Below are 14,293 nucleotides of genomic sequence, written 5' to 3' on the forward strand. Positions count from 1 at the left end.
ATACATAACCAATAACAACAAGCCTTTTCTAAGGTTGTATGGTATATTACTATTCAGCAGTCTGAAATTCTCAAACTTGTAGAATCTAAGCTTGTTTAGAATAAACTCACCATTAGTTGCTGATTTATTTTAACCACACGATATTCTGTACTATAAATATTGGTTAAAGAATTTATAAAGAAAACCATTCCGTGTGGTCAAACAGTATGTGTGAAGATTTTGGGTTGTAATAGATAACCTCTCTATTTGCTAAAGACTTGCATAAAGGTTACCAGAGGTTCTCCTACCCTAACAGAATAATTTCTTTCCAGAATCTCTAGGGCTGCGGAGTAAAGTGCTGAGGAAAATTGAAGAGCTCAGGACAGAGGTGAAAACCCTTTCTTCGGGAATTCCTGATGAATTTCTATGTCCAATAACTAGGGAGCTTATGAAAGATCCTGTCATTGCATCAGGTATGTGTGATGCTTTTGTAAGTTTGAGGGCGTGTTGTGTGCTAAATGAATAAATGATGTAGATAGTTTACAGAAGTTTGTTTAAATGTGGAAAGTTTTTTAAATCTCTGTTTTATAGCTCATAAGTTTTTTTAAGTCATTTAATCTGAAGTAAACTGTTGAACGTTATATATTTCTTTTGTTTTTAAATGTTTATTTGAGAGAGAGTGTGTGAACCAGTTGGGAAGGGGCAGAGAGAGAGAGGGAGAGAGAGAATTGCAAGCAGGCTCCACGCTGTCAGCACAGAGCCTGACATGGGGCTCCAACTCATGAATGGTGAGACCATGACCTGAGCCGAAATCAGGAGTTAGATGCTCAACTCACTGAGCCACCTAGGTGCCCTGAACATTGTATATTTCGTAATAAAACTGGATGGAGTAGGTTAGGGCAAAAGGAATAAGTTTTACAAGCTTTACTTAAACTTGTGAAATGCGTGTTTGGTTATAAGAATGCAAGTTAAAATACTGTTTTTGAGATAGACTGTTGAGATCTCTTATGTTTATTTTGTCTACCATGAATTTAAACAACCTTACAGGAATAAGATTTAAAGATTATGAAGTTGCATCATTCCACATTAATTTCTAATCTTTGTCAATAGACATAGGCATACATACTTTATCTAGTTGTGATCAGTGAATCCATATTTTTATCTTTGTGTAAAACTTTATACACTTCTAAATATTGACTTAGCCTAAATAACTTTATTCCACTGTGGCTCTATGCTACATTTTGACCCTTGCAAACACATACAAACACCAAACAGTAGAAATCTTTATTTTGTAAATATCATTGCACTGATATCTTAGTACTTATTTTTTTCTATTATTACCCATTACTTAGGGTTATTTTTATGGTATGTGTACCCCAACGAGAATATTTTATGAACATGAAAAAGAACAATTTTGACAGTTTTTGTTAGGATATTCAGTGGACATTTGAAAAGTGTGTGGTCTTTCCCCATTGTATGGTCTTGGCATCCTTGTTGAAGATCATTTGACCACATATGTGAGGATTTATTTCTCGGTTATTTCCTTCCATTGGTCTATATGTTTGTCTTAGTATAGTCAGTACCATACTATTTTGATTACTATAACTTTGTAATATGTTTTGAAATCAGGAAGTGTGAGGCCTCTGGCTTTGTTCTTTCTCAGGATTGTTTTAGCGCTTTAGAGTCCTTTGGGATTCCATGTGAATTTTAGTATGGATTTTTTTCTATTTCTGTAAAAAGTGTCATTGGGATTTTGATGGAGGTTGTGTTGCATCTATAGATGACTTTGGGTAGTATGGAATTTTAACAACATTAACTCCTCCAATCCATGAATACAGGATGCCTTTCCATTTATTTGTGTCTTCTTTACTTCTTTCCACAATGTTTTGTAGGTTGCCAGGAATTTGTGTAAAAGCTTGCCAGGAATTTGATGAGAATGGTGTTTAATCTATAGAGCAATTCAGAATCGACATTTCCAACTCATGAATATCACACAGCTCTCCATTTATTTAGGTCTTTATATTTCAGTCTATAGGTTTTGCCCATACTTTGCTAATACTATCCTTAGGTATTTACTATTTTTATGACACTATAAATACTAGTTGTGGGGTGCTTCAGTGGCTCAGTCAATTAAGCATCTGACTCTTGATTTTCACTCAGGTCATGATCTCACAGTTCATAAGGGTAGCCCATGTTGGGCTCTGCACTGACAGTGAGGAGCCTGCCTGGGATTCTCTCTCTCCCTCTCTCTGCTCCTCTCCCATGCATGTGCACATGCACACCCTCTCTCTCTCTATCAAAGATAAATAAACTTCTAAAAAAGTAGTTTTTAAAAATTTTCAATTCCCAATTCTTCATTGCTTGGTATTCCACAGTTGATTTTGTAGACTGACTTTGTATTCTGTGACCTTGCTTAGTTTATTGGTAATAATAGCTCTTTCATAGATTTTCTTCATATGTGATCATATCATCTGCAAGTAGGGATTTGTATTTCCAATTTGTATGCCTCTTTCTGTCCCTACCCCTTTTCCTGTTTCTTGTTACACTGGCTAGGATTTGCAGTGCAATGTTGAATAGAAGTGGTAAGAGTAGATAGTCATACCTTAATCTGCTCTTGGGCGGGGGGGGGGGGGGGGGGAAGCATTCAATCTTTCGCCATTAAGTATGATGTAAGCTGCCTTCTATCAAGTTAGAGAAGTTTTCTTCTATCTCTAATTGCTGAGAATATTTAAAATGTTTATCCACTGAAATAAGATGGTTTTTCTCCTTTATCCTGTATTATGATTGATTACTTTATTCGTTTCCTGTTGCTGCCATATCAAATCATCACAAAATTAGTGGCTTAGAACAACATTTCTGTAGGTCAGAGGCCCAGTACATTCTCACAGGCTAAAGTCAAGGTATTGACATGTTCTGTTCCTTGCTGGTGGCTCTAGGGAAGAATCCATTTCTTACTCATTTAGGTTGTTGGTAGAATTCAGTACCCTGCGATTTTAGGACTGAGGCCTGTATGTTTTTGCTGGCTATAAGCTGAGGGCTGTTTCCAGCTGTGGTAGGCAGAATGTCCATGTCCTAGATCCCCAGAGCCTATGAATGTTACAAGGCCAAAAGGGTTTTGTAGATGTGATTAAGGATCTTGAGATGGAAGCATCTCCTGTATTATCTGGGTAGACCCAGTGTAATCACAAGGATCCTTATAAGTGAAAGAGGGAAGCAGAAGAGTTGGGCAGAGAAGGAGATGTGACAACAGGATAGAGGTTATTATCTGATACCAGACAATGAGCTAAGGAATTTAGGCAGCCTCTAGAAGCTAATAAAGACAAGGGAAGAGATTTTCTGTCCCCTGGAGCCTTTGGAGAGAATGCCACCCTGCTGACACCTTGATTTCAACCCAGTGAAACTGATGTCATATTTCTGATTTGCAGAACTGTAAGATAACAAATTGTGTAAAGCCACTAAGTTTGTAGTATTTTGTTCTAGAGGCAATAGGAAACTAATACACTGGCCTCGTGGACTGTTTCATTTCTTGGCTTGGGGCCTTTTTCCATCTTCAAACCTAGTGACAGTATCTTTCTTGTATCACATTGCATCTCTTTGACCCACCTTCCTACCTTCCTCTTTGGCTTTTAAGAACTCATGTGATAACGATAATTTCCTGTCTTAAAACCAGCTTATTAGTGACCTTAATTCCTTTGCAACCTTAGTTCTCTTTTGCCATGTTAACGTAACACGGTCATAGGTTCCAATTAGGATGTGGACATATTTGTGAGTCATTATTCTACTTAACACAATTAGATTCATTGATTTTTTTTTTTTACTGTGATGATATACATATATATGAAACCATTTTAACAATTTTTGAGTGTACAATTCAGTGGTATTGAATTTGACTATTCTGGATACCTCATAGAAGTAGAATCATGAATATTTGTCCTTTTGTGTTGACTTATTTTACTTAGTATAATGTCTTTGGGGTTCATGCACACTGTAGCATGTGTCACAATTGCTTTCCTTTTTAAAGCTGAAAAATATTTCATTGTGTGGATATACCATATTTGGTATATACATCCAGCCATGGACATTTGGGTTGTTACTCCCTTTTGGCTATTGTGAATAATGCCACTGTGAACATGAGTGTACAAATACCTGCTCAAGTCCCTGCCTTTAGTTCTTTTGGGTATATACCCAGAAGTGGAATTGTTAGGTCATATAGTAATTCTATATTTAATTTTTTGAGGAACCATCATACCATCTCCACAGGGGCGGCACTATTTTACATTCTCACCAGCAGTGCACAAGGGTTCCAAGTTTTCTACATCCTTGCCAGGACTTGTTATTTTCTGGTGTTTGTATTGTTTTATAATAGCCATCCCGATGGGTGTGAGGTGGTAGCTCATTGCGGTTTTGATTTACATTTCTCTAGTGATTAGGATGCTGACCTTCTTATGTACTTATTGACCATTTTATAGGTCTTCTTTGGAGAAATGTCTATTTAAGTCCTTTGCCATTTTTCAATCTGTTTTTGTTGTTTAGTTATAGGAGTCATTTATGTATTCTGGATATCAATCCCTTATCAGATATGATTTAGAAATGTAGCTCCCATTCCACAGGTTGCCTTTTCACTTTGTTATAGGGCCCTTTGATACACAAAAGTTCTTAATTTTGATGAAGTCCAGTTTATTTTTTCTTTTACTGCATGTGTTTTTGGCGTTGTATTTGGGAAATCATTACCAAATCCAATGTCTTGAAGCATTCCCCTGAGTTTTATTATCTTTTGTATATGGTCTACTTATCCTTTTGTATGCAGATACTCACTTTACCAACCCCGTTTGTTAAAGAATGGTCTTGGCACCCTTGTTGAAAACACTTGACTATGTGGGGGTTTGCTTCTCTTATATTCTATTGGTCTACATAGCTGTCTTTATGCCAGTACCATACTGTTTTGATTACTGTAGCTTTGTATATAGTAACTTTTGAAATCAAGAAATGTGAGTCTTCCAACCTTTTTTTCTTCAGGATTGTTCTGGCTCTTTAGGATCTATTGCAATTCATACACAAAATGTCTTTGGGATTTTGAAAGGGATTGCAATTGGGATCACATGGACTCTGTAATTTCTTTAGGTAGTATGGGAATTTTAACCACTGTCTTCCAGTCCACGAGCACAGGATGCCTTTTTTGTTTAATTTCTTACAGCAATGTTCTATAGTTTTCAGCATACAAGTCTTTCACCTCTTTAAGTTTATGACTAAGTATTTAATTCTCTTTGATGCTATTTGTAAATAGAATTTTCTTAATTTCATTTTTGGATTCTTTATGGTCAGTGTGTGGAACCACAGCTGATTTTTATATGTTGATTTTTGTATCCTGCAGCTTTGCTGAATTGATTTCTTAGAACTTTCTTTTGGAATCTTTAGGGTTTGAATTATCTTCTTCACTTATTGCTGGATTTGACATGCTAATATTTCCAGCATTGTTGTATCTGTGTTCTTAAGAGATATTCGAGTTTTCTTGCTTTATTATAGGAAAGTTTCTTGTAATTATAATTCCAAATCTAGCTTTTAATACATAATTTCATCCAATTAGATTTCTGAGTATTCTCTCTTCTTGGAGGTTTGCATTTTCTGTTACCTTAAAGTATACTTGTTGGCATCATTTAATATATTTTTTGTTGAATTGTATCTCATTTGTTTTAATCTTGATTCTCTTTTTGTTTATAGTTGCATAGTATTTTTCTTTCAATCTACTTTTAAAATAAACGTTGTGTACATCTTGATGTAACTTTATCTAAATTGAATCATAAAGTAGGTCTTTCTGGAGTTCTTAAGCTTCTGAAGCATTGTTTGATTTATCCATGTTGTTGTACAAAGCAGTAATTTGTTAACTTTTATGTGTCAATATACTATAAATTATCCATTCTGTCATTGTTACCTGCCATGAATCTTTATTCATGTTTTTTGGTGAACACACATATGCATTGTTATTGGGTATATTCCATAGAGTAGATATGCACAGGTTATTATCCAGAGTGGTTGAAACAGCTTTACCCCCTCCAGCGTGTATAAAAATTATAGTTCCTCCATAGTCTTACTTGTATTTGGTATTGCCTGTGTCTTCCACATGCAGTTCTAAAAAATGACAGGTCTGTACACTTGGTCCAGTTACCCCAGTGCCAACATTTTGCAAAATGATATATCACAAGTAGGATATGAACACTGATGCAATCTACCAAGCTTATTTAGATTTCCCCAGCTCCTTGTAATGTGTATTAAGTTCTGTAAGTTTGTCCCTTTTGGAAGTTTGAGCATCAGCCACCAGTCAAGACAGAACAGCTCCAAACCTACACACCTTCTTTTGCCTTTTTCTAACTATATCCATCACCTGCCTGCTCTCTCCTCATTCTGTTCTCCATTTCTTTCAAAAAAATTTTTTAAACATTTATTTTTGAGAGACAGAACACGAGTTGGGGAGGGGCAGAGAGAGAGAGGGAAACACAGAATCTGAAGCAGGCTCCAGGCTCTGAGCTGTCAGCACAGAGCCCGACATGGGGCTTGAACCCACAAACCATGAGATCATGACCTGAGCTGAAGTTGGACACTTAACTGACTGAGCCAACCAGGCGCCCCTCTATTCTCCATTTCTAAACTTTGTCATTTCAAAAGTACCTTATGAATGGAATCATATAGTAAATAACATTTGGAGATTAGGTTTTTTCAATTAGCATTATCCAGGGAGAGTTGCCATTCATTTATTTTTACTCTTCCTGTGTTACTTTTAGAGGTGTTCCCTGTGGAAAACATACAAAAACATACATATAGTTGAAGTTGAATTAAAATCTCAGTCTTCATCTTTAGTGGAATTGAACTGATGGCTTTATATTGTGATTGATAAATTTGGGCTAATTCCTGCCAACATATTTCCACTTGATTCTGCTTCTAGCTCGTTTCCCCCTTCTTTCCTGAATTTTTCTGAATTAATCACATCCTTTTTGGTGTTTTTCCCTTGATGTTTCAGAAGGCCTCTATACCTTATCTGTTAAACTAACTGCCTCAGAAGCATTCTTACAGAGTATTTTTAAAAAGCAGCATGCAGGGGCGCCTGGGTGGCTCAGTCGGTTAAATGTCCGACTTCGGCTCAGGTCACGATCTCGCGGTCCGTGAGTTCGAGCCCCGCATCAGGCTCTGGGCTGATGGCTCGGAGCCTGCTTCCGATTCTGTGTCTCCCTCACTCTCTGCCCCTCCCCCGTTCATGCTCTGTCTCTCTCTGTCTCAAAAATAAATAAATGTTAAAAAATTTATTTTTTTAAAAGCAGCATGTGATTGGTGAAAAACAAGCAATAGAGAAATATATATTTTGAAAATGTGGAGGCTTTATTATATCCATCCAGATATTTTTCTATTTATAATTTCATCCTGTGACAAAGCAATATGATACAATCTTTTAAAAAATTGCTTTCATTTACTTAATATATCAGAGAGTATTTCATGTTAGTATATTCAGAACTACCTCATTCTCAACTACAGGATGTATTTCATGGCATGACTGTGCCATAAAGTTTTCCAAGTAATTCTGTAGAAAAAATCCTTAGTCATGTAGTATATACAGGTACACTTATTTAAATGTAACTATTGGATAAAAATCTTAATACTGATAGGTACTGCCATACTGTAATTATGCTCATCTTTCATTCTTTTTAAAAATTGGCTTGCCCAATTTTTGCCCATTCAGACCTCCTGATGAATTTTAGAATCATCGTATTAAACAAAAAATCTAATTGACATTATTATTAGAATTACAGAAACCTAAAATCAAACTTAATTTGGGGGTGGAGTGGGTAGTAGAAATGAAAACATTACACTAGTCAGGTATTCCTGACAATGCTTTTGAACAGTAATTATACACAATTAGCTGTGTGAGTATTAAATACTTCAGAAGATATTGTTTCTTAGGTTCATTCCTTAGAAATATTCAGAGCTTGTATCTGTTTTCACTTTCTGATGTTTGTGGGATCCTAATTCTGTTCTTTGTTGTCTGAGTATTCAGTCAAGTATTACCTGCGGAATTTCAGGGCAGGAAGAGGGCATTTAGCTCCAGAGAGGTGTTGGAGAGCAACAGGGGACAGAGCAAGCTTTTTTCTTGGACAAAGACAATATAAATTCAAAGCCCAGGCCAGTTAGCTAATATTTTTCACTTGAACTTGGAAGTCAGCTATACATGTAAAAAGATGGTTCCTTTTTGTCACATTTCTAAGTATAATGTAGCAAGAAATATAAGGGCTCACTTAATCTACTTTGTTACCAGAAATAGAAGTCTAAGAAACAAATCTTAAAAAGGTATTGTTACTTTGGTATTTTACCAGAACCTCTTCATCTGAGTATATTAAATTATGAAATAAAGTTTTGTGAGTAGAACTTATTAAATATTGCTTACCTCTTAGAACTAGCTGGTACAGTTCTTGATTTGTCAACTTGATATCCTAATTTATAGCAAAAGTCAAATGGTACCATTTGGACAAAAAATATTTTATTGAAGGTTTTAAAATTTAAGTCAGTTTTAAAAAGTAGTAAAAATAAGCAAACTTAGTTAATACTGAATATGTACATATATTCTTTTAAATATTGTCATTTGGCCCCCTGGCAACATATTTGATTTCAAATAAGTTAACTCTAATTGTAGTAAACTTCATGCATGAATTTTTCAAAGAAACCAGGAGTGTCATTAATACAAATTATAAGCTGCAAATGTTTTTAGTTATAATAATGCTTCAGTGACTTTTCATTTATGCATGAAAGGCTCTGTGTATATGTGTGGGTGGGGATGTGGCCTTTGCTTTGTAGCTCTAATAATCCCTCTGCTCTGGGATGAACTTCAGAACAGTCTGAAACCTTATTAGCAATGCTATAGATCCAACCCAAATTCCTGATTTTCCTATTTATCAAGTATTTGTTACCAGTAGAAAACTCTTGGTATTATAAAATAGTGATTCATTAGAATAACCATGAAAAGCTGATATTGAACTTTAGGGCAAACTATGGCCAGTGTAACTGACTTAGTTACAGTAGGAAGCCTGTACCTCCATAGACTGAATGATTTGACATGTTACACACTACTACCACCCAAGCAGGCAAGGAAAAATTATTCACCTAAGAAAATTCAATTAAAGGTGACAAAACACCGTGTGATAACATTTTCTAACAGTGCAGATAAAATATATATTAAAAGTGGAGAGTAGAGAATATGAAAAATTGAATATGCTCACTGATTATTAACTGATGGAAAACGTATTTGAAGTTTTGAGTACTACTTACTATAAAGAACCAGGGGATGCTAATAGTATTCTTGGTCTCTTTTTAAAAGATATTAGTGTAGGAGTACCTGGATGGCTCAGTGGGTTGAGTGTCCGACTTTGTCTCAGGTCATGATCTCACGGTCCATGGGTTTGAGCCCCACAGGGGGCTCTGTGCTGACAGCTCAGAGCCTGCTTTGGATTCTGTGTCTCCTACTTTCTCTGTCCCTCCCTGGCCTGTGCATGAGTTCTCTCTCTCTCTCAAAAATAAATAAACATTAAAAAAAAAAAAAAAAAAAACATTACGTGTAAAGGTAACCAAAAAATCAAAAATACAAACCTCCCTAAGCATTAAAATTGGTGAAACTAGCTCCTATAGTGAAAGTTTATTTATGTGATATATAAAAAGAATGATAAGTCTTACCAATTTATTGCTCAGTAATTCTACCAGTGGATTTAACTCCTCCCTAAAGAGAAAAAAGATTTGACATAAGCTAACAAAGCATAATCCAACCTGAAAGCAAGGATTCAGAGAGGGTAGAAATAAAAGGATAGGCAAAAATGACACAGTTGCAAGTAAAAGTAAAGAAGGGTTACATACTTGTCTGCAAACATAGACCTCAGACCAAAAAACAAATTTTTAAGACACACAAAGATACCATGTGATATTGAAGATCAAAGGTCTCAGTGAAGATAACCATTATGCAGTCTCAAACAGCAACAACTTTCTTAAAGTAGAAACTACAGTGTGAGGAAAAAGCACAGTAATAGGCTTGATCGTATCTCTCAGTTGAAAATAGATCTGTGTATCAAACCCTGAATGTTCAAAATAGAAAGTACGCTTTTTAAAACAGATATGGGACATAAGTAAATATTAACCATATTTAAGCACCGAACACTATCACTACCAGAAGTAACACAAACAGCATTCTCTCTCCACAATGGAACATAACTAAGAAATTAATAACAAAAGTGGGCCTCTTTCATCTGGAAGGTCAAAAACATTCTATTATCAGATTTATGTAGCCTCGTGACACATGAATTAGCTGTTAATGAACTCATAATGTTCCACATAGTAATAATATTAACATGCACATCATTTATCAGTAATAGGCCAGCGTGATGTTACTACATAAGATTGAGGTTCATTATACTCAATTTTTTTTTGGTTTTGTTTTTAAGTCGGCTTCATGCCCAGCATGGAGTCTAACACAGGGTTTGAACTCACAACCCTGAGATAAAAACCTGAGTGGAGACCAAGAGTCAGATGCTTAAACAGCTGAGCCACCCAGGTACCCCCATTATACTCAGATTTTTATAAATAAAAACAGGATACGTTTTCCTGTCAAACTATTCCTACAATTCAACAGTAAGACAAATAATCCAGTTAAAAAATAGGCAAAGGATTTGAATAGACCTTTCTTCATAAGAGATCTACAAGCGGTCAGTAAGTATTAGATGTCCAATATAATCATGGAAATGAAAATCAAAACCACATTTAGATACCACTTGACACCTACGGCAAAAACTAGAACCTAACATGTGTTGGAAGCATGTGCAGAAATATTGCTAATGGAAATGTAAAATGGTACAGCTGTTGTTGAAAACCGGCACTTCCTCAAAAAGCTAAACCCAGTCACCATGTCTAGCAATTGTAGATCTACATCTGAGAGAATTGAAAACATTCATACACAAAGTTTATGTGAATACTCACAGCCTTATTGATATGCCAAAACACTGATATAGCCAAAACATGGAAATAAGCCAAATGTCCCATCACTGAATAAATGAATAAAATGTGATATGTCCATACAATGGAATACTGATCAGCTAGAAGGACAAATACTTCTACGTGCTACATGGATGAACCTTGGACACATGCAAGTGAAAGAAGCCAGAAACCAAAGACTACATATTGTATGATCCTATTTATAGGAAATGTCCAAAATAGGCAAATCTACAGAGACAGAAAGTAGATGAGTGGTTGCCAAGAGAGGGGAGAGTGAATGCTAAGGGGTACAGGATTTTTCCGAGTGATGAAAATGTTTCGAAGTTAGTATAATTCAAAGTTAAGCAATCATCACCACCAAGAACCATTAAATTGTATACTAAAAAAGGGTAGATTTTGTGGTGTGTAAATTATATCTCAAAAAGGCAGTAACAGTATCTACAGAAAGCATGTACCATCTCTAGGACTCTGGGGAACATAAGCAAGTTGAGGTTATCAGAACCTCACATAGGTCTCTCAGAACCAGAGTTCAGGCCTTTAAAGAAGGGGTACTACCCAACTGGTGCCTCTAAAGGGGTAGGATAGGACAAATTTGGGCATACACCTACAAAGAAACAAGCAAAAAAATCTGGAGAGTATAACCAACTACCCCTGCCAGATGAAGGGCCATGGCCAGGCACGACACTGATAGGAGATTTCACTCTGTTTTTGTCTTCCTCTAGAAGATTCCTATTGTAAGATCTAACAAGGAGTCAACTGACAAAAGCAGAAATGTGGTTTGCATTATCCTGGCTCCAGCATGCTGAATCCCCAGTATTGTGCATGAATTCGGAGCTTAGCAACAATAGCTTCATAAGTCTAATCAGCATTTAGCAAGTTAAATCAAAGAGGAATCAATAGCCTTTCACTTGTGTGTAAATATATGTAAACAAAAAGCAGTTAAAAGGCATAACATTGCCACAACATGGGACTGAGAGGATATTATGCTAAGTGAAGTCAGACAAAGAAAGACAAATATATGATTTCAGTTGTATGTGGAATCTAAAAAGAAATAATAAAAAGCAGAAACAGATCCATAAATACAGGGAATAAACTCATGATTGTCAGAATGGAGGGGGGTAGGGGAATGGGCAAAATTGGTGAAGGGGAACAGGGATACAGGCTTCCACTTCTGGAATAAGTCAGGGGGATATAAGGTACGGTATAGGGAATATAGCCAAAGAGTATTGTAATACCATTGTATGGTGACCAGTGGTAGCTACACTTGTGAGCATAGCACAATATACAGACTTATCAAATCAGTATGTTGTACAGCTGAGACTAATGTAACATTGTGTGTCAATTTCAATTGGGGCGCCTGGGTGGCGCAGTCGGTTAAGCGTCTGACTTCAGCCAGGTCACGATCTCGCGGTCCGTGAGTTCGAGCCCCGCGTCAGGCTCTGGGCTGATGGCTCGGAGCCTGGAGCCTGCTTCCGATTCTGTGTCTCCCTCTCTCTCTCTGCCCCTCCCCCGTTCATGCTCTCTCTCTGTCCCAAAAATAAATTAAAAAAAAAAAATTACTTAAAAAAAAAAAAAATAACAGAGGACAATGTACCAGATCAACATGAAGAAGACTATAACACATCCCTACAAAGTAAACTTGGAACAAATGGAAAGCATACCCCACTAATTTGAAGATAAAATGTCAGCAAGATGCCACTATTAGATTTTTTTCCTAGTGATACAGATGATGATGATAGATTCCATTGGAAGGACCACACAACAAATAACCTAGAAAATAAAACAGTATCACTTAGTCCTATCAAATATTAAAACATGTTTTAAGCCTCTATATAACACAGTACGAGATTGGCACATGAATAAACAGAATGGAAATAATTTTTTTTTAATCGAGGAATTGATACAAGTGTATTTGGAAATCATTTAGTGAATGATAAAAACGGCGTATGTTAAGTCAGTGGTAATAAATACTTTTAACAAGTGGTATTCTTACAACATAATAACCATATGGAAAAGGGTAAAACTGGCTTCATCTCTTATACTGTACATGTAAATTTCAAATGGATTAGAGATAAACAAATCCCAGAAGAAAATGCAGATAAATTCCTTGATAATCTGGAAATAGAGACATTTCCTAACCTGGACTCAAAATCCAAGAGAAATCTCTGAAAAATTGATGAAGTGCCAATATTCCAAAGGTACAAAAAACATTCATGGAATACCAATCCTTCTCAAACTTCCAAAAACTAGAAAAGGAGGGAGCACTTCCAAACTCATTTTATAAGGGCAGCATTACCCCGATAGCAAAACCAGACAAGGACATTACAAGAAAATTACAGACCAATATCCCTGATGAACATAGATGTAAAATTCCTCAATTTTAGCAAATCAAATTCAATACATTAAAAGGGTTACACACCATGATCAAGTGGGATTTATTCCAAGGATGCAAGAATGGTTCAACCTCTGTAAATCACCATCATATATCACATTGACAACAATGAAGAATAAAAATCCTATCTCGATGCAGAAAAAGCCTTTGACAAAATCCAACATTCATTTATGATAAAAGCACTCAACAAAATGGATATAGAGGGAATGTACTCCAACATAATAAAGGCCATATAGGACAAGCCCACAGCTAGTATCAGTGTCAGCAGTGAAAAGTTGAAATCTTTTCCACTAAGATTGGGAATAAGAGAGCCTAGTCTCATTACTTTTATTCAACATAGTAATAGAAGTCATAGCTAGAGCAGTTAGGTGAAGTAAAGCACAAAGAAAAGACATCCAAATTGGAAAGGAAGAAGTAAAATGATCTCTGCAGATGACATGTTTTTATACATGGAAAAGTGTAAAGACTCCACAAAAAGTTAGAACTAATCAACAAATTAAAGTATTAGGATACAAAATTAATACACAGAAATTTGTTGCATTTCTGTACACTAGTAACAAGCTGTCAGAGAAATTAATACTCCCATTTACAACTGAATAAAAAAGATACCTAGGAATAAATTTAACCAAGGAGGCAAAAAAATCTATAGACTGAAAATTATGTTGAGAAAAGAAAGTGAAGAATACATGAAGAAATGGAAAGGCATGGATTGAAAGAATATTGTTAAAATGTCTATACTACCCAAATCAATCTATAGATTCAGTGTAATCTCTATCAAAATTCCAATGGCATTTTTCACAAAAATAGAGCAAACAATCCTAAAATTTGTGGGGAAGCACAGAAGACCTTGAATAGCCAAAGAAATCTTAATGAAAAAGCTGGAGGCATCACATTTCCTGATTTCAGACT

The 14,293-nt window shown here is 35.8% G+C and overlaps 1 protein-coding gene across 5 annotated transcripts in view; it reads left to right on the forward strand.

Moving 5' to 3' along the window:
- The window catches only part of WDSUB1 (WD repeat, sterile alpha motif and U-box domain containing 1), a 51,817-nt gene that overhangs the window by 32,045 nt on the left and 5,479 nt on the right, over positions 1-14,293 (forward strand). For all 5 annotated transcript variants that reach the window (XM_058694697.1, XM_058694703.1, XM_058694681.1 and 2 more), the window contains one exon: positions 312-452. In XM_058694697.1, coding sequence (XP_058550680.1) covers positions 312-452 — 141 coding nt within the window. The remainder of the gene's footprint in view (positions 1-311; positions 453-14,293) is intronic.

Source organism: Neofelis nebulosa, chromosome 2, assembly GCF_028018385.1.
Source record: "Neofelis nebulosa isolate mNeoNeb1 chromosome 2, mNeoNeb1.pri, whole genome shotgun sequence".
In the NCBI taxonomy this organism is placed as follows: Eukaryota; Metazoa; Chordata; class Mammalia; order Carnivora; family Felidae; genus Neofelis; species Neofelis nebulosa.